General features: G+C 44.9%; 1 protein-coding gene across 1 annotated transcript in view; it reads left to right on the forward strand.

Moving 5' to 3' along the window:
- Positions 1–24,856, forward strand: part of ACAD8 (acyl-CoA dehydrogenase family member 8) — a 597,193-nt gene that overhangs the window by 115,119 nt on the left and 457,218 nt on the right. The window contains exon 2 of the mRNA XM_032964393.2: positions 21,277–21,377. Within this exon, the coding sequence (XP_032820284.1) occupies positions 21,277–21,377 (101 nt within the window). The remainder of the gene's footprint in view (positions 1–21,276; positions 21,378–24,856) is intronic.

Consider the following 24,856-nt stretch of genomic DNA (forward strand, 5'->3'; position numbering starts at 1 on the left):
ACAAATGAGAGGAGTTCTGTATGTCCACATTCGCAACTGTAGTTAATTAAGTTATGTTCTGCGTCTTCATGCAACATGCTGTGGAAAATGGTGGAGTAGCGGCGCACTGATTAGTGCGCTGCTACAAATCTGGCAAGCCGAGGTCAATTTCAAGGTGTGGGGAGGTCTTCATCCAGCAGTGGATTGACGGAAAGTTCCGTGACCTTAACTCTTTTTGCGGAAACGTGCATGAAGAATGACGCGATGGTAATTTCACAAGTTGGGGCAGCTTAACATCAGCAGCATGACCTATAAATTGTCAAATGATGGCCTACAGGCCTATGCCACTTTGCTTCATTATCATGTAGTTTGTGTCCCTGCTCTTTCCATCCTCAGCCTCATGGCTATCGAGCCTGCTGAGGATTGGTATGGCGAACATCTGCCTCGCTCGACACTTGACCTGCTCTCAATGGGGAGCCCAGGCTGCTGCATAGGACGAGTAGAATCAATTTGCATTCGCGGGGACATTTACAGAAAACACCAGGGTGGCTAGGGATATCAGTGTCCCCCCGCATGTGGACGGGAAACATAATTTATGGATGGATTTAGGAAAAGTTACACTTCTGTAAGTGGCATATATACATTCGGTAAAACTGCAGCAAGGTTGAGAAGGACCCGTAAGGATGACTCCTCTAATTTCCCAAGGTCAGGTGGTCACATCATTAGCGGTGCTTTGTTTGAAGCATCTGCATGGCTCAAACGGCTCATGGCAGTTTCAGGGAACTTACCCCTTGCACCTATCATACTGGGTTCAAGTCATGGCTTGGCCCCTTAAAATAAAGCAACGTTTTTACTTGTAGGTGGTTGATGGTGTCTCTCAATGAACAATGCATTAGCACAGTCTTCGTGACTTAAAGTTTGCGTATAATTGTTGTTTGCCTGAAATGCAGTTATTCGCTCTTTAAATCCAGCAGTGTGCCATCTAATGTTGTGCAAGACATTTAACGCTGAAACGACTCTTTAGCCGTCTACTGAGGTCATCTTCCCATGGGGACATTGCTCTGCTGACCATAAGGATTATTCAAGGACATTTATTTTTCATGTGACTTGGTTCTGGAAGGATAGTTTCGGTCTAAGTTAAAGACAATCCTTAAAACTGTTAAGATAAGTTAGTAAGTTTGGGCAGGATGTGTTGCGAGATGGGATGATGGCTGCTGATGATGACACCATAATTAGTAATACAATCCCAAAAAATGAATGGATAAGCCTTCTATAGATCACGGATGTATTTATGCAGCATCCCTGTTGCTCAACGACGGGTTAGGGCAGCTTTACATCATGTGCTGTATCCTCCGGATTGATTGAAAAAAAAAAGGCCAGGTGTTGGCACTGGTCCTGTGGGCTCCACTGCTGGACTGGATGTGCAGTAACGTTAAGCTCGCTGAGTGCAGGCACGCAGCCAACGGGGGGGGGGGGGGGTGTCCTGATTCCAGGCTGGCCTGCAGGCAGTCTCCAGAGGGAGGGGGGGGGAGTGAGAAGTTTGATTTGATAATCCGGATGTTTACGTTGCTTTTCCCGGCCTGCACTCATCCATTCCTGCTGGTATCGAGAGGAAGATGAGCAGGCTGCTGCGTCGACTTGCAAGCGTTGTGAAGGTGAAGGCGCAGCCCTGCAATTGCTCGCTCGAGCCACCGCTGATGCAATGAAGGCTGTCCTCTGGACGGCGTTCTAAGATAGGTCCTCTAGAGCAGTGGATTCTTAATCTTTACTGCAGCCTGCACCCCTCTGGTTTTCAGGGAATCTCGCACCCCCAGGGTGTTCATGCACTCCAGGGTAAAAGCCACTGCTCTAGAGGACGTTCTGGCCTACTCTGGCTCTTTGCCCAGCTGAACCAGAAACAAAGCGTGATGCACCGGCCTCACAGACACATCTGAACCAGGCTCGGGGCCAAGCAGGGCCAGGTATGTGGTTAATCGTTTTGATCATACGTGCGAAGCGACTCGTTAATTGCATGTGAGGACAGTGTTATGGCTCGGTTGCACAGCGCAAAAGAGGTGTAAGTGAGTCGGTCTGATGCCTGGGCTCTACACATTTTATTTACGATGGAGGGCTTTTGTGTAAAATAATTCCTGTAATTACAAGATTCATGTTGCTCTTCCCAGCCTGCACCTCGTCTCTTTCTTCTGGTGTAGGATGGATACCCACAGGAAAATGACAAGTGTGTTGTTTGGAAAAATGTAAGGAACCGGAAAGAGGAAGACCTCAGAGAATGGCTTGATGACGACATATAAGATTGGTGCCTGAAAGATGTGGCCACGACTTTAGCATATTGGCACAAGGCGGAGGAAAGTGGAAACAAAAGACGAAATGTGAAGTGAACACCCATGGGCATTCTGCCCATGGATCATGGTGATGATGAATTGCTACCATTTTTGAATTGGCAATAATCAAGTGCCTATTTGCTATGCTCCTCCTGTAAAGCGAGGCATTGCTCACCTAGATTTACTGCCGAGTTTATTCGCTTTGAGCGTGGATGTGAGCAGGTGATGGTGGTGAGGTTTAAGGTTCCATTTTCCTATTCCTGCCAGAGCTGGGGTCAGTGTGTATATTGTTGAATTTCTTTCACACCGTACGTGGCCATCGGGGATGTTGATAAACCAAATGTTTGAGAAAGCAGGTACAGTTGGAGGACGAGTTCAGATTACCAACGTCCAGTGTCTGGATAAGTGGTTCTTAGCCTGGGGTACACGCACCCCCTAGGGGTGAGATGCCCTTTCCCTGGGGTGTGAGACATGCCAGATTCTTATTAGAAGATAAATAATCGAAACACAAATTAAGCATGGGCACGTAAGTACAACTGCTTTATCATGGGACCTCCCTTGCCAGTATCTTTCTGGCAATAAAGCAGGTGTTAAGATGTTAAAACACCAAACTGTTAATGTCCTGATAGTGCAGTCTTTGCGCTGTTTGCCTTTTGGCATCCTCTGGTCTAACACTTTTTGAGACTAGGCTCTAAAGAAAGCTGTCTCTGGTTTGGACCAATCACTTTCAAAGATAATGCATCATCATATACTACCAGAGCACGTTTTTGTTTGAACGTTCACCACAAGTATATATGGTTAATGCAGACTTGATTCCTTGCAAAAGGTTTTTTTCAGTTTGGTGTTTTAACACATCTTAATACAGTACCTGTTTTATTGCCAGAAAGGGTAAAATCTATTCTTATACAACTGCTTTGCTTCATCAAACCTGCGTGTTTGTAATGACCAAAATTCTTGGGCACTCAAATGGAGCAAATGTGCAGCCAAACAGACCTCCAAGAAGTAGGCCAAGGCCTCCTATTGGCGAAGAGAGGCCTCCGCGATGATTGGCCCCGGGGGTGGGGGGGGGGTGAAGCAAAGTTTGACGGGATTGGAGGAGAGGTTAAAACAGAAAAAGGCGGGAAACAAAAGTAGAACCTAGCTGGGGGGGGGAGTTGAGAACCGTTCAGGACGGGGATTGGCTGGAGGAGAGACGGTGACAGAAGGGGGCGGAGACATTCGGGCAAGAAGGACGGGGATTGGCTGGAGGAGAGACGTGACAGAAGGGGGCGGAGACATTCGGGAGCGCGAGTTTCAAGCCACAACCAAAAAACCGCGCCTCGAGGCGATGCCGAGTTAAATCTAGAGGCTCCGAGTACAATGTGTGTCGGTGTCGTTAATTCTTATTCACGTGACTATACTTTTTTTTAATAATTGAAAACCAAAGGGGTGCAAGGCTGTAGCAAAGGGTAGAAACCACTGGTCCAGATAATAGTTTAGTATGTGTGTTAAATCAGCCAACATGGCCTGCCATTGAAACGTAATAAATTACTCTTGATTTTCTTTTAGAAAATTGTTGAGCAAACGGCAAAAACACAATTATTTATTCGCGCGAATTAGAGTCTTCCCTCAAAGCCAACTGCATCAAAGTGGGCACATTTAATAAATAAAAATGTGACATTTTATAAAAGTGATTTAATACACGTATATTACGTTTGATTTATAAAGAAGCTGACAGGTTTTGTTTATCCCAGCCTCATTAATATTTCACTGCCCATAGGGAAAATTGCTGATTTTCTGTAGAGCAAACATAACTAAAATCGCAGTAATTAGAAACAATACTAGTTTGTTGTGGCAAAGCAGCTTTCATACTGTTTACCAAAGTGAATTGTTGCAAATTAAGCAAATTGCTAGAATCGTGCGTTTAGTTATTAATTGGTGGTTTAATCTTGTAATGTGGCATTTGGTGCATCTGTAATTATATATTAAAAAAAACCTATACCGAGGACAATTCATAATTGGTTAACTTTGTGGGTTTGATCTTGTTGATACAATGATAATTTCAGCCATACCCGCAGCCATCTGACGGAGCCAATCAAATCAAGTTGTCAGACGAGGGCAAACATAGCCAATTGATTTAGTTTATGGGCAAACTGTGTCGCTGAGCTACATAGCTTTTTTTCAGAAGCGACCTGTGCCACAAATGAAAGGACGACAAATTGGCTTATCTTGTGGAAATTGAAAGCAGCCAAATGGTCTAAACGCGTGTTTCTCAAACGTGGAGGGAAACACCGGAGCGAGACACGCAAGCTCCAAAACGCACAGGCGTCAGATTCGGGATTGAACTCTCCACCTCCCGAATGCCAGGTGATGGAGTTAACATTTCGCCACCTTGTGCAAGCCTCTTTCCCTGTCAATCTCATTTCATAAACCCATCCTGGCAAGTTTGTCCCCCGTGCATCCTTCTCATGTGTCCATTGCAATCGTAGTCTCGTGCGTTCTGTTTTACCTCCGAGTTGCTCCACTCGGCTGTTCCCCGATGGCCCACGGTGGTTTTTCATTCTGTCTCTTCTTGTTTTTCCCACCACGTGTCTCAGAAACCTAATTTCTGCTGCCCGTGTTTTCACTTTTCACTCCTGCTCCTCCGTGCTCCGTGTTTCTATCGCGTACGCGAGGTGTAATACGAAACACGCCACAATATTGCACTGCGTGGGAATCTCGGTTTAATATAAAACCCTTCACGTAGCTGTAGAAATTGCAGGCTTTCTGATTCTGCTCTTCACCTCTGAACCTACCCTTCCATAGAGAACGGCTACTGTATTTGCAAAAGTTATCAGTCGTCTGCGCAGGTTTTCATGGTTGTGCTGCACAAGCTCTACAACGCGTTGTTGGGTTTCTTGCCGATTGTTGCTTGGCACGATGTACGACTTTTCGCTCCATGTGTTGGGAGCTTCTTCAAGAAATGCATTGGTTCACTGCAACATTTCATATTTGTTCGTGTTTTTGGCGGCGTAACTTTTTTGTGCATTAATAAGTGAAGTTTATTTTGGAGTGCATTGCTTCGGATAATATCCATAATTTCACAATAATGTGTTTAGACACAACACGTGCAGTACATTATTGTAATGTACTGCACAGTATTTTAGTGGGTCCTAACCCAGTGAAATTGATTACAATGTTTTTCATAGAGACCTGGGTCTCACAGCTACATGTTTTATTATGCAAGTAAATAAGATAAAGGTACAGCCCTGCAAGTGCGTGTTTACATCAACCGCTAGTGGAAGGGCCTCTCCAGAGAAGCCCTCCAGTGGGTGATTTGGCCTACTATTCCCTGCTAGCCAGACGTCTTGAAAGAGATGGGAGTACCCACACTTTACCCCACCACATGCCACTTGCCTGTTGGGTGAATCGGCACGGCAGCATCACTCCAATGTATTTCGACTCGCTTCCGTTATAAGTACAGTATTGTACAGGGTGTTTTAAAAAAATGGACCCAATTTCAAAACAGTATATTTCATAAACAGCCCGTTTCCTCAAATTGTCGGTACCAACGACGAATGCTCTTTGACATTGGCAGATCAATGCCACAATGCCGTTGAAACGCACGCTGCACCGCAATTACGGATTCAGTCTTGCTGAACTGCAGAACGCCCCTTGTGTTGCGGGGGTCACCGCCTTGCGAATGACTTAGGCTAGGGGCTGTTTGTGCGCTGGGAGAGGCATCGAGTGGTAATCATTTGAAACTCTGTGGCCCGCCCTTTCAAGTGGTAAGAGTTTCATTCATGGGCGGTTCGTGGTTGCCGAGATATAGCGATTTCAAATTGGGTCCATCGTATTGAAACACCCTGTATATTGGCACATTTTCACGTGTGGTATTTTTATAGTTTTTTTCGTTGCAGCTTTTTCAGGTCTACCCATAACATTAACCGTTTGCACATATTTCAGATGCCCTATGTGCCTGGTGGCCTTATTTAGGCATGGAATTTTTGGTTTGTTACGTGGAAATGTTTCTACAAAGTATACTGAATGCAGTGAGGACTTCCCTACCCTCAGGTACGATTCAATATAAGAATGTTGTTTCAAGACGGAGGTTGATGTCGTGTCATGTCCACTTTAAGGTTGGCATATGATGGAACTTTTCCAGCTTTGATGCACATTGAAGGCGACAGCTCTGCATTATCCTTGCAGAGCTAAGTCTCTGTATCGCCATAGGTCCAATGCGCTTGACTTGTGATTGCAGTGTCGCATCCAGCACGTGGAGGTGGAAACTATTTTTAAGAACAACACTTGCTCCGCATAGCTTCGCAAATGTTAAAGGCAATATGGTGACAAGTGTACGAATCGTGGGGAAGTTTTTTTCCCTCCACATTTATAATCAATGTGCGTCTTTTGGCTGCCATACATTTTCATGTTAAAAAGACACTTCGCTGAGCTATCATTTGTAAAAGCCAGGTCGCTTCTGAAAAAGAACAATAAAAAAAATTATTATAGTTTTTGTAAAATCTAGATCTCTGTGGGAGTCTATGCGTCTCTGTATGAGTCCATCTTAGACCACGGTGTGGGAGACTGTTAGTGCAGATCTATGGGTCTCTGTGTGAGGCTGTTGGTGTCTCTGCGAATCTGTAGATCTCTGTTTGAGTCCCCGTGAGTCTCTGTGTGAGTTTATTTAAGAGCTGATGGTGGGATACAGCCACAGCAGATCTTGAATGTTGCATGTCTATTGTGCAGCATCTTCATGATCTGCCAGAGGGTAGAATCAGTGGGCGAGGCGTGTGAGCATCAGCAGCAGCTTTGGCCATGGTAACATCTTGTTCTTGAGTGGAACCTGAATCGCTAACTCGATTAAAATTATCCTGGCAGCCGATATGGCCATGGAAAATTCTTAATTATTCAAGCTGACTTCGTATAATGCAGGTATAGAGAACACGTGCGCATGCTGCTGTGTGTCCAACTCTCGAGTGGTTGTAAAATTAACTGAATCCTCAAGCTGCCAGCATCGCCATCAACTGCATGATGCAATTGTCGGTGTTCGTGGGGGGCAAGAGTAACCCACGAGAGTTGGATGTGATGTGGTGTTTGCAGTGTGTTAAAATGTAAGAGAAATTTGGCAGGTGACGTGGTATCATCTATATAATTGAGTTGCTTCTCCTACTTTTACAAGTAAATTAGTGCATCCAGATTGTATTTGGCCACAGTAAATCCTATAACAAAAGTAATATTTGTCCCATATTGATGTTTTTCCATAATTCACAACCCCCGCCTCATTTTCAATAAAGTGGCGGTTATTTACGAATGACATCTGAAGCATCTTTTAATATTAAAACGGAGGCATGACGTACAGTAGTTCATAAGCACTGTCCCGCTGCCACTGCTGCCACGGTGGTGTGTGTGAATGGTGAGCAAACTGGGCCCGCGATCCAGAGGTCATGGTTCGACCCCATTGCGAGGTGCGGTTTGGTGAAATGGGATCTCTCCAACCCCCGCACTGAGAATCGCACCGATACAAACAACAGCCGCCATTCGCCACGAAGTGGCGGTGACGTCACCACGGCACCTGTGCCAGGCCAGGTGCACTTTGAGGCCACGTGAAGTGTCGAAGGCTCGCCGCTGGCAGGAGGTCATGGGACAGACCCAGGTGGTGCCATGGGTTGACTGACTGAGATGACTGGCAGATGCACCAGCTGTGTCCTCTACTGTGCCAACTTGCTGCATTTAAGCCGCCCTGTGCTCCGCTCGTTGTTGTGGGCATTGCTCCTCCGCCCTTCGTTGTTGTTGGAGGGTGGACTGCCTCCAACTGCCCTGTAGCGTCCTTCACGAGCCTCCTCCACAGAGGCCGATCTTGACACCGCATGGTGAAGTATGATCATACAACCGCCATGACCAGCACAGCTTGGGCAGCCTTTTATTAATTCGTGGATTTACAAAGGGATGAAAATAATGACTCATTTCTAATCGTTTTATTCTGTTTAATTTCGAAAAGATGGGCTGCAGTGGGAGTTGGAAACCATTATTTTAATTTCATAGTTTTTGTTGTGGGATATATACGAGTGTACAGGATACCGAGGATAATATCGGAGTGACAGTCAAGGAATGGAACACCGAGGACATAGAGCGATGCCATCATCCCATGTGCCTGGTGGATTGTTACAATGCTGAGATTTTTTATTCAGCAGTCGGTTTATCGTTAATGATGATGATGACACATTCTGGGGAAGTGTGATAGAGGCTGACACAGCGTGTGGAACGCATTGTCTGTGGCAGCAGTTAATTGCTGCAAACTTCCCTTTAAGGAAACGTCAGGGACTGGTTCGGGTTAAAAAAAGTGCAACATAATCTTCTCATTGTCTTAAGAGGGGAAAAATGAGGGCACGCTTCTTTTTTGTTAAATGATAATGCTTTATCATCTTGACAAGAATTAAAATAATGTTATGCTATTACAACGCGGAAATTGCCTGTGGAGTTGAGCAATTTAAAACGTGGGTGCTCGTTATTTTAACATTAACATTCGGTTGTTCTTTTTTTTTGTGTTTCCTTCCGGTGGTACTTGGTCAAAGGGCATTTCTCTACCTTGCTGGACGCAAATCATCGCAGATCTGTTTTCAAAGCAGGCGTATCCCTGCTTTTTTTGCGTTAAAGGGTTCAAGGTGCAGCCCTGCAATTTCTGGATCGCGCCACTGCTGGTGGAAGGGGTCTCCACGAGAGGGAGCTCTGGGGAGCCTATTCTCCTCCAGTGCCACCCACCACTATTTTTTCTTATTAAAAAAGTGAATTTTTAGATTGCGATAATGATTTGTCTATTCATTTTTTTTGTTTCGCCTATCTGTCATTGTTTATTATTAATTTATTTCACTGCTGTATGTCGGTGTTGTTTTTGGTTGAGAAACCCCGATTTAAGAGCTTATTGGCTCACAGGGTAATTCAAGATAAACTGAGCTGAACAGCAGCGGCTCGCCGTCTCAATAGCAGCACGGCACAGTCGGAGCACGCTGCTGGTCTCATACCGCCGGTGGCCTCGGGATAGCCGCCAAAAACTCTCGTCCGTCCGTGCTGTCGGCGAGTGCAATGCCTAACCAAGTATCGATTTTTTCGCCGATTATTTTTTTTAACGACTAAACCTTCAGGTGCCTGGAAGGGTGACGTGAACCCATTTCGCCCACCGCGCGTTACAATTGGAAAGCAATTATTGTTGTAAATAAATGCTTCCGCATAGGGAGCTTTAGAATCGATATGAATTGATCAATGCGTCGCTGAGCCCCCACTATTTTTGTCGCTTTTGAAAGAAATATATAACACCGAGAACATGAAACTTACATTTAAATGAATCCTAAAGATCGATCATCATAATAACAATAATAATCCTGTCTTACCCACGCAAGCCTCCCTCTTTACTCCCCAAACCCATATGTAGCAGCATCCTCAAGATGTTTTCGTAAATTATCGACTCAGTGTATTTGTGCATGGGACGAAACCAGAGTAACCTTAAAATGTAACACACGTTTCCAAGGAGGTACTTGTGTCAAAATGTGCACGCGTAGTTCACCAAGGTATTCAACCTTTGTTGGGTATGTACGCTTGTAGGTTGAAATTATTTCGCACCGTACGTAGCCAGCTGTGCTATTCGGAGGTTACGGGGGAAGGACAACAAGCTAAACACAAATAGAAAGTTGTAAAGAAATTCGTTTTCACCCTAGTAGAGTTGGCAACATGCCCTCTAGCGGGGCCCTCTCGAGTCTTCTCTCGCAGGAGCCCTTCCGCCAGTTACAGACGTTAGCAGGTAATCACAGGGCTCCCTTACCTTATGTAGGTGACCTCTTAGCTCTGCAGGTGTGGGTCATGCACGCACACGCAATGATGTCTTATTAAGAAAGCCACTGGAGCTATGCACTTTAACATCTAGATTGAAAACTAATTTCTTTATAATTGCTTTTTTGTCTTTAGTTGTCCTTCCCCTGCACCACAGATTAGCACGCTTGGCGACATACGGTGCGAAATAAGTTCAACATATGTACATACAAAGCCCGAGCCTGCACCTCAATACCAAAAGGGTATCTTTGTGGTTGGAAGGCGTATAGCGGAGGGAGTTGCCAAATAATATCAGTCTTCTTAAGAGTAGTGCAGCAACGGCGATGAGAAGGCTCGCATATTCAGAGGCCAAAGACAACTTTTTGAGTTTATAAATCTAGGTCAGGACAGAAAACTACCCGGTTTGGGAGATATCCATCGCATCTCAACTTTTTTAGAAGACCAAAACCTTTGGTCTTGATGATCATGGCAGAAAAAAATAAATCATCGACGCATTCATGTGCACTAAAGGTAATGTAAAGCAAAGAAATAACAAAGAGTGAGTTTACTGAAGTAACCAAACAAAATATGATGGAAAAAAACAATTTGGCACGAAGTAGCGTGATCAAGGATGTAATGCTGAAAACAATTATTCACGCATTTATAATTTTAGATCTCGTTAAATAGATCTTGCCTCGCATGTTCAGAATATGTTCAACGCACTAATTTATGGATGCAATTGGCTTGAATTGTGTTCGTTGCTGCAAAATATATAGTATCAGGCCTTTATGATTGAAGGAAGCCACAGCTCAACATAAGGGACAGATATTGTCTTGTACAAACATTCCTTGGCTCTCTGTCCTGGCATGTCTTACAAAAAAGTTTGGAGCTTTGCTAACGAATAAAAATAATCGAAATATATAGCCACGTGATCTTCACGGACACTGCTGTGGCCTCTTGATTAGCAAGATTGGCTACGTACGGTGCGAAAGAAGTTCAACATACATACGTACATCTTATGCCACAATTGGAGCCCTTTAAGTTATGCGTTTAAAAGTTGGAATCCCCACTGGTTATTCGCTCACCAGCGATCGGTCACCTTATCACTTGAGCACCATAGCACTGAACTAAAAATAAATATTATCAACTGTTTTTATTTTACCAAGTAAGGTCGACTGAGCTACATATCTTTTTTTCAGAAGCAACCTGGCCACAAATTGTAGCTCAACGAAATGGCTTATCACGTGGAAATGTATAGCAGTCAAATACTCGAAACGCACGTTGATTATAAATATGGAGGGAAAAACCGGAGAACCAGGACAAAAATCCACGTGATCACGGGAAGAGAGACACGCAAACTCCAAAATATACAGGCGTTTAGGGTCGGGGTCGAACCCATGACATCCTGTATACAAGGCGAGGTAGTTAACATTTTGCCACTGTGGTGCCCCTGTCTGAAAAGGAAAAAACAATAATAGGGAACGTTTTGGGCAAGGGCCCTTCCTTCTTCATAGCACAACGTGTTGTTGTTTGTGCTTGTGCATTACTGCCAACACAGAATTACCAAATATATTGCTACCACTATACGAATAAACGTCACTCATCATCCGCACTACGTTTAACAATCACACTCCAGGTCACATCGACACAATCACTCACCCATCCACTCACCTGCTCACTCGCTCACCCACACACTGCAGGTCACAATAACTTACTCGCTCAACCATCCACTCACCCGCTCACTCACCACACCGCAGGTCACCTCACTTCTCTTTCTGCTTCTTCCCTCGCACTGCTCCACTTGGGAATTCCCTCCCATCTTCGATTATCCCAAGTTCTTATAATAACCTTGCTCAGTTTAAGACGCATATCAACTTAAGCTGGCATTGTGGGCCTTGGGGCCTGTGCTCAGCAATGGTGATGAAAGAAATGACCCCAGCTACACCAAGACGCACAGTGCGTGGCTATGCCAGCTTATATCGCTTCGCCCGCAGACAGACATTTCAAATTCTTGCTGGTGGATAGTCTGAGTTCTCAGACGATTGCCTATTTTCAGGCTGGTGCTGTGTTCACCCTGTGCCACCCAAGGGACAGCTGCCACTGGGAGGTCCCCTTGGCTATATGACAGCAGGGCAATGGGATAGTTGAGATGTAATAATGCGCTTTGTGTGGCTGAGACATTTAAGCAAGCACCATGTCAATGCACATTCTATTCCTTGTAGCCAGTATCTAAGAGTTGAACTTGCGTATTCTTATTTATATTATATATGATAATATTTTAACTGACACAAAACTGTAGATCAATGTTGATAATGTAATGCAGTACATTATAACCGAGTAGTTGTTTCACGTTTCGTCTTACTCTAAACATGTAGGCACTTTAACAACAGGAATCGACAATTTTATTAATGAATCCATTTTTCACCGAGCCCTTGCCGCAGGACTCGATACTACTTTTACTTTTATCATCAACATTAATGGCGACCTTTACTATCATCATCAACATTAATGGTGACCTTTACTATCATCATCAACGTTAATGGCGACCTTTACTATCATCATCATTAATGGTGACCTTTACTATCATCAACATTAATGGCGATCTTTACTATCATCAACATTAATGGTGACCTTTACTATCATCATCAACATTAATGGCGACCTTTACTGTCATCATCAACATTAATGGCGACCTTTACCATCATCATCAACATTAATGGTGACCTCTACTATCATCATCAACATTTATGGCGACCTTTACCATCATCATCAACATTAATGGCGACCTTTACTATCATCATGAATATTAATGGCGACCTTTACTATCATCATCAACATTAATGGTGACTTTTACTATCATCATCAACATTAATGGCGACGTTTACTATCATCAACATTAATGGCGACCTTTACTATCATCAACATAAATGGCGACCTTTACTATCAACATCAATGGCGATCTTTACTATCATCATCAATATTAATGGTGACCTCTACTTCATCATCAACATTAATGGCGACCTTTACTATCATCAACATTAATGGCGACCTTTACTGTCATCATCAACATTAATGGCGACCTTTACTATCATCATCAACATTAATGGCGATCTTTACTATCATCATAAACATCAATGGCAACTTTTATTATCATCATCATCAACATTAATGGCGACCTTTACTATCATCATAAACATCAATGGTGACCTTTACTATCATCATCAACATCAATGGCGACCTTTACTATTATCATAAACATCAATGGTGACCTTTACTGTCATCATCAACATTAATGGCGATCTTTACTGTCATCATCAACATTAATGGCGACCTTTACTGTCATCATCAACATTAATGGCGACCTCTACTGTCATCATCAACATTAATGGCGACCTTTACTATCATCATCACCATTAATGGCAACCTTTACTATCATCATCAACATTAATGGCGACCTTTACTATCATCATCATCAACATTTATGGTGACCTTTACTATCATCATCAACATTAATGGCGACTTATTTAGTGAGAACGCACCGGAATGTTGATTTGGATTATCAGCACCTCCGTTTTAGCACGGTTGGCTACGTACGGTGCGAAAGAAGTTTCAACATATATACATGCGAACAAACTTTTGGGTGCAGAGAGCAGGGCTTCGAGAGCCAGGTGGGTTTTTTCGGTGACTTGTATTTACGTGTGCATCAATAATATAATTGGCCTGCCGGTTCCCCAGGTAATGTGAAGTGTGTCGGGGCATTCATAGTCGCGCTTTGCTCTTGAAAGATATTTAGTTTAACGCTAGTGAGTTTTAATTCGTGAAATAATTATGGCATTGCTTTTTTTTTTTACTCTCGTGTAGAAGTGTGACCCGCTTGGCGGTGCTGCTCGCCGAGTGCCGGACAGCGCAGATAGCGCCAGCCAGACATTCATCTCTTTAATTGGGGTCCGCAGTGACATTCGCCCAGCCCGTAATAAGGTTATCACATAATTACACGCATCAATTATCAGGCGGTACAATTATCGCACGCGGGGAACCGCGGGCTCATAGAGTGTCGGTGGACGCTCTCCGTGCGGGAATGAACAGGTGAAAGAAGAAGAAACCCACCCAAACGGAAGAATAAGAAGACTCTTCTTTTAACCCTTTATTTGAAAGGAATGGTTGTGTTTTTCATCCAGGGAATAGTGTTCATCGGCGTATATAGGTAGCATATAACGTTAACTTCACCATTTTGCGAAGTGCCTGGGGACGTGAAATAAGCTACATAGTGTCCGTGGAGTGTTGAGGTTTGCGGTTTTACCATTTGCTGTGGCTTTGATAGGGGAGAACGAGAAGAACCGCTGCATCACTGTTGCACCAATTTCACGGCCTGTGCCGGAAAGCACGACAGTAAAATATTTAATGGGGGGGGGGGGGGGGGCAATAGCTGTAGAACTTTCTCGGAAAAGCGTAGAACATCTTAAAGCAAGAGAGGCCCTGCGAGTCAAAAACGTGAACTCCCAGATGTGGCTTCGCTCCCAATTGCTCGATGTCCCACCAGCGAATTCGTGCGAGGATTCCATCAACAACTAAAAAAAATGCAAGATATCTCCATCATGAGACATGATTCCTTGTAGAGGTTTCAGTTTTGTTGCCAGAAAAAAGGGGAAAAACCTATTCTTATATTTTGGTACGAGCAAAGGAGGCCTCATGATGTAGATGCTCACCCCGAGCCCTCATTACTCTGATAGTGCATTGTCTTTTAGCTGTACGCCTTTTGGCGTCCTCTGGGCTAACACCGTTTGAGACGAGGTTCAAAAGAAAGCTGTCTCTGGTGTAGACCAATCAGTTTCAAGGACAATGCATATATTATCATAGTATGTTTTTTTGTTTGCATTCTGACCACAAGTATTGTGGTTAATGCAGACATGATTCCTTGTAAAAAGGTTTCAGTTTTGTTGCCAGAAAAAAGGGGAAAAACACATTCTGAAATGCAAGATATGTTTGGTAATGAGCTCTTAACAGCTGTCCCCCCGGCTATTTTCTGGTTGAGTCACCGAGGTCACATTTTGCGGTGGGTCAAAATGACAGTAAATTAACATTTGCTGAGCAAAACACTGTGCTTAATTATGAGTTTTTTGCTGTAAGGTTGGAAGGCATTAAACAACGTTCACGTTGATGTGAAAGGGTGTGTGGTGGTTCCCTCGAGTACATGTCGTTTCGAGAATAAGACGTTTCACACAGGGGAAACCTGTCGACCTTTTTTATGTTGCTTTAAAGGAGGGGGGTGGTGCGCACTTGACTTGAACACACGTGTTCACGAGAGAGGCATCTTGGAGATTATGCCTTAAATAATCGACGTTTTTCACTTAAACATGAAGTGATTGCACCCCACATTTATCTCGCATAAAACCCCAAGCCCCCTTAAAACTCCCCGTTGGCTATTTCCATCGTGGCATTTGTGGAAAAAAAACGATTGGCATCCGGATAAGAGAGTGAAAAGCTGAAGTTTAAAAGTACTGACAGCGATTGTGATGAAATTATGATTGTTATTATGTGCATGGCTAGCACTCATGGTTTACCAGCTCACGCATCCCGGAAATGTTATGAATCGTCATGATTCATAGATTAGAGTCTGGAGTTTGGGGATGCACTGAGTAGGCGTGAGATCGAGTTGCCCTGCGGTAACAACCAGGGCAAAGGTGTACGGTTGGTGTCATGGCCACGTGTTGCTTCTTCTCCTTCTTTGTCCGTGCGGCTGCTGATGTAGACGCAGAGCAACAACTTCGATGTCACATTGAGGTGGTCAAGCCCAGATACGCCCGTCAGGAGCAGCGGAGTGTATCGATGCGATGTCTCCTTCGTGTTTGTGGATCGGGGCATTTCGTCGTTATGCAAGTTGCACGGTCCCTGTTCTGGATGAATACAGTCGCACACTGCTACTGGAGAGTTTTTAAGTTTCCATGTATGCATCAGGTGTCTGCATCTACTGCTGCCACGGTTAGTGCAATGGATGCGGTTTAGGGTGGACCATGACCACCGGTTGCTCGACACAATGGATTAATCTAGCAATGAACCCATTGAGTATTACTAATTAAGCGACTCATCAATTATTGCGATTAATATTTAATGCACTTAATCTCCCAAGCCGCCTACTGCTCATTCTGCTCATTCTGCCCAAGGTAACTGATATAAATTAAGTGCCCGAGTGCTGCGGTTTTAAACCCTTTTGCCCTGAATTATGCATTGCTATAAATAGTTTGGTAGTGACTGTTATTGCGCATACCGTCCGTGTACCGTGTATCTCCATAGCTCCTCAATATAAACTCTTCGTGTTATTAAACATTCATGCGAGGGGCATTCTTTTGTAAATTTATTCCGAAAGGTTAGAAAGTGTTTCATCCGCAAATTGAGCCCTAGGAGAGGAAACGTACTTCTAAAGACATAATCTGGCAATAATTATCCCTTCATACTTTTTTTCGTGAGCAATTAGTGAACACGTAGACAGACGTACGTTCTGTTAATTGTGCAGTGGTATACTTTATATATTTTATCCTTTTGACCATAATTAAACGCTATCAGGCACAATCCAGTAACTTGGAGATGGAGGGAAAGAAATTACAGACACACCCATCAGCATAGCAGTTGGGTGCCTGCAAAGGCAGTCGAGCAGATAGGATTCTGACTGTGTTCTCCGCTCACGCGTGGGGTGTCTCAGGGTATGGCACTCAGCAGCCACATACAAAGCTGCTCGGAATGAATTGTCCAAACATTCATTCTAAGCGGGACCTTTCCATTAAAAAGCCTCGGACACTCGGCAAGGCTTCTTCCGGGTACTAAATCACTATTCCAGCTACTATCTTTATTCTGATAAAACCGTTAATGTCTTTGTTACAAGAATTGCAATTACACGATCACGATGTAGTTTCTGACATCAACACTACGTAAGTGTTTAATTAATCAAAGTGTTTTCCAAAATACTTCTTATTAATTGCACCTCCATTCAAATCCAGGGAGTGCTGTCAGGATTTTCAATGCTCCCTAAGCAACAATATTCTCTCCCCACGCCTCTGCAAATGAGTTTTGTACGGTGACAAGCAAGCATGCCGCCCGTGTTGACGACTTTGTTTACCAGGACTGACGGTGTCGTCTCGGCTCTACATTGTTTTACGACCGCACTGCAGGTCACAGCACTTATCTATCACAGCACTTATCTATCACAGCACTTATCTATCACAGCACTTATCTATCACAGCACTTATCTATCACAGCACTCATCTATCACAGCACTCATCTATCACAGCACTTATCTATCACAGCACTTATCTATCACAGCACTTATCTATCACAGCACTTATCTATCACAGCACTTATCTATCACAGCACTTATCTATCACAGCACTTATCTATCACAGCACTTATCTATCACAGCACTTATCTATCACAGCACTTATCTATCACAGCACTTATCTATCACAGCACTTATCTATCACAGCACTTATCTATCCTGCTTCTTCCCTGGCACCGCTCGACTTTTTGAGTTCCCTCCCCACCGTCTCTTTCCCCCTTTGTGACGTTTTTGGGCATTTGGGCCCTTGCTCTGCAATTGTGCAAAGCAATTTTTGTTTGTTGATCATTAACGATGGCGGCTTCCGTTTGTGGAAGCACGTTTCAAATGACGCAGTTTTTTCTTTCCTTGCCTCCCCGGAGGATCGCTTTTAAAGGCGTTCTTTGAGACAACTCAAACGTTTCACCTTGTTCGGCACCACTTCGGAGCCATTGCCACGCCAACCAAAGCCCTGGTGATATTGCTCTCCCTTAAAGTTACGGCTTCCGCCTCACTGCCATGAATGAATGTGAGCTCACAAGGAGCCGTTGAAACAATAGGCCTTGTTGCTGCTGCAACTGCAACTATGCCCAAGAATGTACGTTGTAGGTATGTTGAACTTCCATCGCTGCCAGCGGGCAGATGGACAGAATAACTACTTGTAAGTTGAGCTGTGTGCATGTACATATGTTGACCTTCTTTTGCACTGTATGTAGCCAACCGTGCTAATCGGAGGTGCAGGGGAATGACAACAAACTAAAGCCAAAAAGCAGATCTAATGAAATGAGTTTTCAATCTGTCGATAGTAATTTTACATGTCATGCAGAAGGGCTATTTTGCTGCTATAAATTTCCACATGATGGGCCATTTTGTTGAGCTATATAGCTCAGTGGGCCTTAACAGGTGAAATAAAAGTAGTTTAATCGTATTGGGATATAATGTGCGTTAGAGTTTAGCTGCCCATTCTGCTGTGTATCTCGCTGCCCACGGAAGAACTATGGTGGTCCAAAGCCACGGGGTTATGAAACGTTTAAAAAAAAACAACCGCCGTGAAGGTGAGCAAACAACGGACTTCCCAGCCTGCCCTTGGAGCCGCGATCTTCGTGGTGGTGGTGGTGGTGATGCATTATGCTTTAGTCGTCGCTTTTCGTGACTTATCGCTCACGTAATGCGCATGCCCTTGTTATTTTTGTTGCTGAAATTCTACATTTATTGGAGCGCACCGAAATTTGTGGACGAGATTTTATTTCACGCGGTGGGGGGTAAGGGGGGGGGGGAGGTGAGAAGAAAGTAAAACGCGCAGTGGGAAGGTTTGTAAGAATATAACACGATCAAACATAGAAATACTAAATAAAAGCATCGTACAGACGCGTAAAACACACGTTTAAACACCTGCAATATATGAAATGTGTGTCTGCATACATGTGATTATATCTATTTATGGTGAATGCTATTTGTTTTCCATAGTTATGTGTGCGTCCATGTGTGTGGGCCTGGTTCTTGAAATAGAAATGTCCAGTGCCTGTAATTGCGTTTGGTTTTTTAAGTTTATGTTTTCATAAAGAGCACTTTGGGGAGGGGAAATAGGTAGCTTATCGATTGAGATTTCTGCTCAAGGCGGATCATGGGTTGCTCATCATCGGCTGTGGTCTTACAGGTGATCTTTGAGGTTGCTCGAGGGCAATTTGGCCACGTGTGGAGTCGCTTTCAGAATGACGGTGCATTTTTCTTCCCTTTACTCATTATTTGTTTCATAACACGTGCATTAGATGCATTATGTGTCATAAGCCAATGATAATGTGTCTCCATCATAAATGTATGTCGCTTAGCCAGTGTTATAAGTTCTACGTTTTCACTCGAACTCTGGTCATCCACTCAGCAGCAGCAGCAGCAGCGGCTCTTGCCTGGCCACTCGGATATCAGGAAGCCGCTGGAGCTGTGCACTTTTAAATCGTCATCTAGATTGAAACTGATTTCTGTAGAACTACCTTTTGTGTTTAGTTTATTGTCCTTCCTCCACACCACCGATTAACACGGTTGGCTAACTAGTTCAACATACATGCATATGGCAGGCATGAGTCTATCCTCGGGCCAAGCACTGCTAAGAACAGGGATTTGCATTTGCACAGAGCTTAAATACTACGACGGCATCTTAAAGCACATGCTGAACTCTCGCTGCGTTACTCAGCATTACCGGGTGTGCTCAGTTTATGTACCCCAGAGGGATGATTATGGCTGGGACTTGTGTTGACTCTTGGATTCGTGTTGACTCTTGGACTTGTGTTGGCCGTGGTTCGGATTTGAGCCCATATTAACCCTTTCCCATTCCGATGACGTATGGATACGTCATCAGTATATGCGCAGTAAATATCGGCGGTGTCCTAAAACTTTATGTAGGTTAAGCAAAGGGCACATCGACTTTAATTTCCACAGTACCCTACAGCGTTTTGAGTTGGGTTATTTAGAGCTGATCTATGCACCGATCACAATAAAGTCGAAATTTAATTCCAGGTCGCGATAGTATAGCAGCTGTAGGCTATATATGGAGGTATATGTGTGTTTGCATGTTAAAGAAGAGAAGGGCTGATGTGGTACAGAAGGATGTGGAGCTGAGTGGACTTGCCGATGACTGGTACCAGCAATGTCAAGATCGGCCTCTGTGGAGGAGGCTCGTGAAGGACGCTACTGGGCAGTTGGAGGCCGTCGCCCTCCAGCAACAACGGAGGGGAGAGGAGCGACGCTCACAACAATGAGCAGAGTGTCGGGCGGCTAAAACACACCGAGGTGGCACAGTGGGGAGCACAGGTGGTGCATTTGCCAGTCATCCTAGTCAGTCAACCCAAGCAAACCTGGGTCTTGTCTCTTGACCTCCAGTCAGCAAGCCTTCAGCACTTCACGTGGCCTCAAGGTGCACCTGGCCTGGTACAAGTCCTGTGGTGATGTCACCGTCACTTCCATGTACAAACGGCTGATCCCTCAATTTCCAATTTAAATGTTTCCTCTCCATTGGTCACCTCAATGTACCTCTGTCAGTCTTTCTGGCGCACACATGATCACGCAGCTTTCGCAACGCGCTGTCAAACCCCCAACGTGCTGGGACTGCCGGGTGATCAGGAGGTGGCACTGGAGCAAGTGGGGTGTCTGTGACTGGTGTTATCTGCTGCACGTTTTTGAGTTTTCTCCAGGCACTCTGGTTTCCTCCCAAGTCCAAAGCACCCGTTTACAAAGGAGCTCAGGATCCTCCTAACACAGTCTTGAGACTAAGCGAGGATAATCTTGGTATAAAAAAGGACATTGTTATGACGACGTTGTTATGACGTTATTGTTATGATGACGTTATGACGATGTTGTTTTGACGACGTTGTTATGACGACATTGTTATGACGAAGTTGTTATGACACCATTGTAGATTTGGTTCTCAGCATCGCTGCTTCAATTGTGTCTCGGTGCAGTCTCCCTCGGTCTGTTGCACGTGTCCTCCTTGGACTCGAGTGAATGAGCAAGCGCTGAATCATCAACCAATGTAACTGCTTCCCTCCACATTTAGTCACATGCTTTTAGATTATTTTGATTATTTGGCTGCTATACATTGACACATGTTAAGCCACTCCGTTGAGCTATCATTTGTGGCCAGGTCACTTCTGAAAAGAAGCTTATAGCTTAGTGGGCTTTACCTGATCAAATAAAAAATGTTTAAGTTTAATTTGTAATTTTTGTGATTTGCTTACCTTTCCTATACTTTGCACTCCTATCGTGTTGTTGTATTGTTTGTAGTTGTAACTTTCTGACACGCACCTCCTGGACATCTGTGAAAAAATTGCTTTACAGCTCATCAGATTCCTCCGCAAGTATAAATACACATTCCGATTGTGATTTTCAAAATTGCGTTTCTGTGCTCGTGTATTTCAGCCGGAGCAGGACTCACCGACGACCAGAGGGAGTTCCAGAAGGTGGCTCTGGAGTTTGCCAAGAATGAGATGGCACCTCACATGGCCGAATGGGACCTCAAGGTGAGCTCGCGAAAAACCACTGGCCCTTCCGGCGCAATGCAGCGCGCAGGCAACGGTGGACTGAATCATCACTTGCTAGCCGAGCCGGATCATCCAGGCGATAGTAAGGATTCACGTCGACTCCCCCGCGTGTGTATGTATGTCTGTATGTTTAACTTCTTTCGCACGCGCGTAGCTAACCGTGCTAATTGGGAGTGCTTGTGCTAATCGGAGGTGGGACAAGCCAGGGTGGGGGGGACACAAAATGAACCTTTTAGCTTCTTTATTTCAGCAAGAAGGCCAACAGGTATGAGGTTTGATGGCTTTTAGCTCTCCATCGAACAAAGATGGTCACTGCATCGCGCGCTTCCAGGTGCGTTTCTACGGCTGTCTGGAACGCTCTTCCAATATTAGGAAGCCATTGGAGCTATGCACTTCAAAATCTCGGTGGAAATCCCATGTCTTTTGAACTGCTTTTTGTGTCTAGTTTGTTGTCTTTCACCAGCACTTACAATTAGCACGGTTGGCTACGTACGGTGCGAAAGAAGTTCAACATGCATAAAGTACATACTTATGTGCATGTGGTTAATGGTACGGGAGGTCGTGCCCACCATTGGTTAGTCTTCGTGCGCTACACGCTCGGCTCCGACCAATCCCGTGAGAGGGCGGGCGGGAGTGAGCGAGCCATCTACCCGCCCGGTTCCCGTGCCCTTCTGGGCGGGCATCCGTCGGGGGGTGCTTGAGCGCAGCTTCACCACGCGGTTCATCGTCGACTCTCGATGCCTCGTCAGCGCAACGCGGTGGGGGGGCGGGGGGTGGGGGACTCGGGGGAGCGGAACACAATGCAAGGTAACGTCGAACGCTGTCGAGTTCCGTTAAGCGATTGCTGTCGTCTCGGTGGGTGACCGGGCCCCCTGTAACATGGGGGACTCCCGGTCGCACAAGCAAGAGGGGCACCTTCCAGTTGATCCTCATGCAAACAGTTCCCATCATTGTTGCGGTGATTCAACTTTACATTTGGACGAAGGATGTACACACAACAGACGCCTGTCCATCCTCCCAGCCAGCTTCTTCTGAAATAGTGTGTGAGCATGTTATGTTTTATTCAATATTGTTATGATAAAAAAAGCTTACAATTATGCTTGCCTGTATCTCGTCGAGCACGTGATTTTAACTGTTGTGGTGTGGACACTGTGTTTAGTTTGTTGTCCTTCCCCCGCACCTTCCGTTAGCACGGTTGGCTATGTGCAGTGAGAAAGACGTTCAACATACATACATCACTGAACGTGCACTTAATGCGTTGTCCATATCACCCTATTGAAGGAACATGAAAAAAACACGGGACTTGCATTGAGCAGCATTCAATCCAAGGCAATTGTGGCTGTGAACGCAGCGTGCTGACCCATTCCACGCGACGCTTTGTGTTTACAAGTGGAACACAAACAACACGGACGCCTTAGCGGCAGCGCTTTTGATAGAATACTACTTGTGACGAATTGACCATTTGTATTCTGATCAATATTCTATTCCCCACACAGATAATGTGCTCCATCGGCAAGCCAATAAGCACAGCATTAACAGCAAACAACATAATCGTCTCTTGCTCGAGAGCGTTGCTCCGTCTCGGGTCAAGCGTTGCCGCTTGTATTGATTTGCGTTGGATTCGAATGAGGACATGGGCGGATATACTCAGGTGGTTGACCATTTTCACTTCGTTGGAGACAAAGAGCTGAAGGATTTTAATGAGCGTTATTAATTAATTATTATTTTTGAAACAAAGTGCAGGCGAAGAGCCACTGTGCGGGTGCCGCGGGTTTCCGCGCACGGCCGACTTGTTTACAGGCGGCTAAGTAACTCCCGCGGAAACCTTGGGGAAAAAAATAAATCGTGGCCTTTTGTGAGTCCCACTTTCTTCTCGCAGAGGAGTCCACCAGAGGGAACTCTTGGGAAGCCCCTCCACAAGAAATATTGGGACTGCTCTTCCATGCTGCATCGCGCACTTTCAGATGCGCTTCAGTGGCCCTCTGGAACGCTCTGCCTTCCGATATTAGGACGCTATTGGAGCTATGAACTTTCATATCTGAAATGAAAACTCATTCATTTAGAACTTCTTTTTTGTGTTTAGTTTGTTGGCCTTCCCTCCGATGAGCATGGTTGGCTACATACGACGCAAAATAAGTTCAACATAATACGTACAATACATGCTGGTCACGCGTCTTTGATGAGGTGGAATCACCTATTTACATATACCAATACCCGCCATTCGCCAGTAAATGGCTGTGACGTCACCAAGACGCCTGTGCCAGGCCAGGTGCACTTTGAGGCCATGCGAAGTGTCAAAGGTTCACTGACAGGGCACGGGACAGACCCTGCAGGTGCCATGGGGTTGACCGAGTGAGATGACGGGCAGATGAACAAGCTGTTCCCCCCTCCTGTGCCAACTTTACCATACCACATGTGTGAGCTGCATTTCATTCTCTATCAATGTTTGTTCACGTGCGTTGTTGGCGGGATGAAGCTTAAAATGCAAAACAGCGCCGTGTAGCTCGAGTGGCTGTGGCTCTCTCTGCCCTGAGTGCCGTGTTGATTTGTCTGCACATGAACAACGGCCGGGTGACTTGGCTCCCCTGCGGAGCCTCGATCGGAGGGTTGCAAGTTCCAATCCTGTTTGGGGGTTGTCTCAGTCCATTACTCCTCCAGAGTGGTTAATTAAGATGACTACTACTTTGCAAGAACGTCAAGAGTCATTGTTACGGATATGCTGATCCTAGCCATAGCAATGTGGAATTTCTACCACTGGCTCAGGGTCGTAAACAGTAGATAAGCATCACCTTAATGCTCGTTTGGGCAAAAGTCACTATAACCTATTTTTAACAAGAAAAAACTTTAAGAGCTCAGGCCAGCAAGTTTCATTGAGTTTGAAATGCCACACTCAGGCGTGTGAGGGCTAATGTCAAGCATTGGCAGTGGCAATAATTGAATGATTAATAGTTTTTTTTCCCCCTCGCTCGCCACACTAATTCCACTTGACACAGCCGACTCTGGCAATTTGTTAAACCCATTTTGTCCTGTCACATGTAGTGAAAATTAAGTTTAGGTCTTACACCTGATGTGAACAAAGCAGAGCATCGTTGAGTTGTTGTGCCAGGCAAGTAAGGGTGGTGGGCCTTGTTGTTTGAGAGGTCACGCTGCATTATGGGAGCAATGCCACTGCTGGTTATTTCTGTAGAAGTGATCCAAGGAGTTCACTGCTGGGTGGACAGAGCCAGGGACGATTAAGAAACTTTCCCCATTGTTTCAACTGCCACATCGGGGCGATCAAAACTGTCCCGGGGTGACCTCATGAATTGAAGGTCCAGTGGAATAACTGCTACACCCAGGCAGCATTCCTCTATTGTGCCAGTTTAAAAAAAAAATTCCATACACCACACAAAGTAAGAATGAAGTAATACGAAATAGGATGTCAGCTGCCACAGTGAGCCTGGGACAGCCGACTGGTC

The sequence above is a fragment of the Petromyzon marinus genome, chromosome 32 (genome assembly GCF_048934315.1).
Source record: "Petromyzon marinus isolate PM22_M1 ecotype Great Lakes invasive population chromosome 32, UKy_Petmar_22M1.pri1.0, whole genome shotgun sequence".
NCBI lineage: Eukaryota > Metazoa > Chordata > Hyperoartia > Petromyzontiformes > Petromyzontidae > Petromyzon > Petromyzon marinus.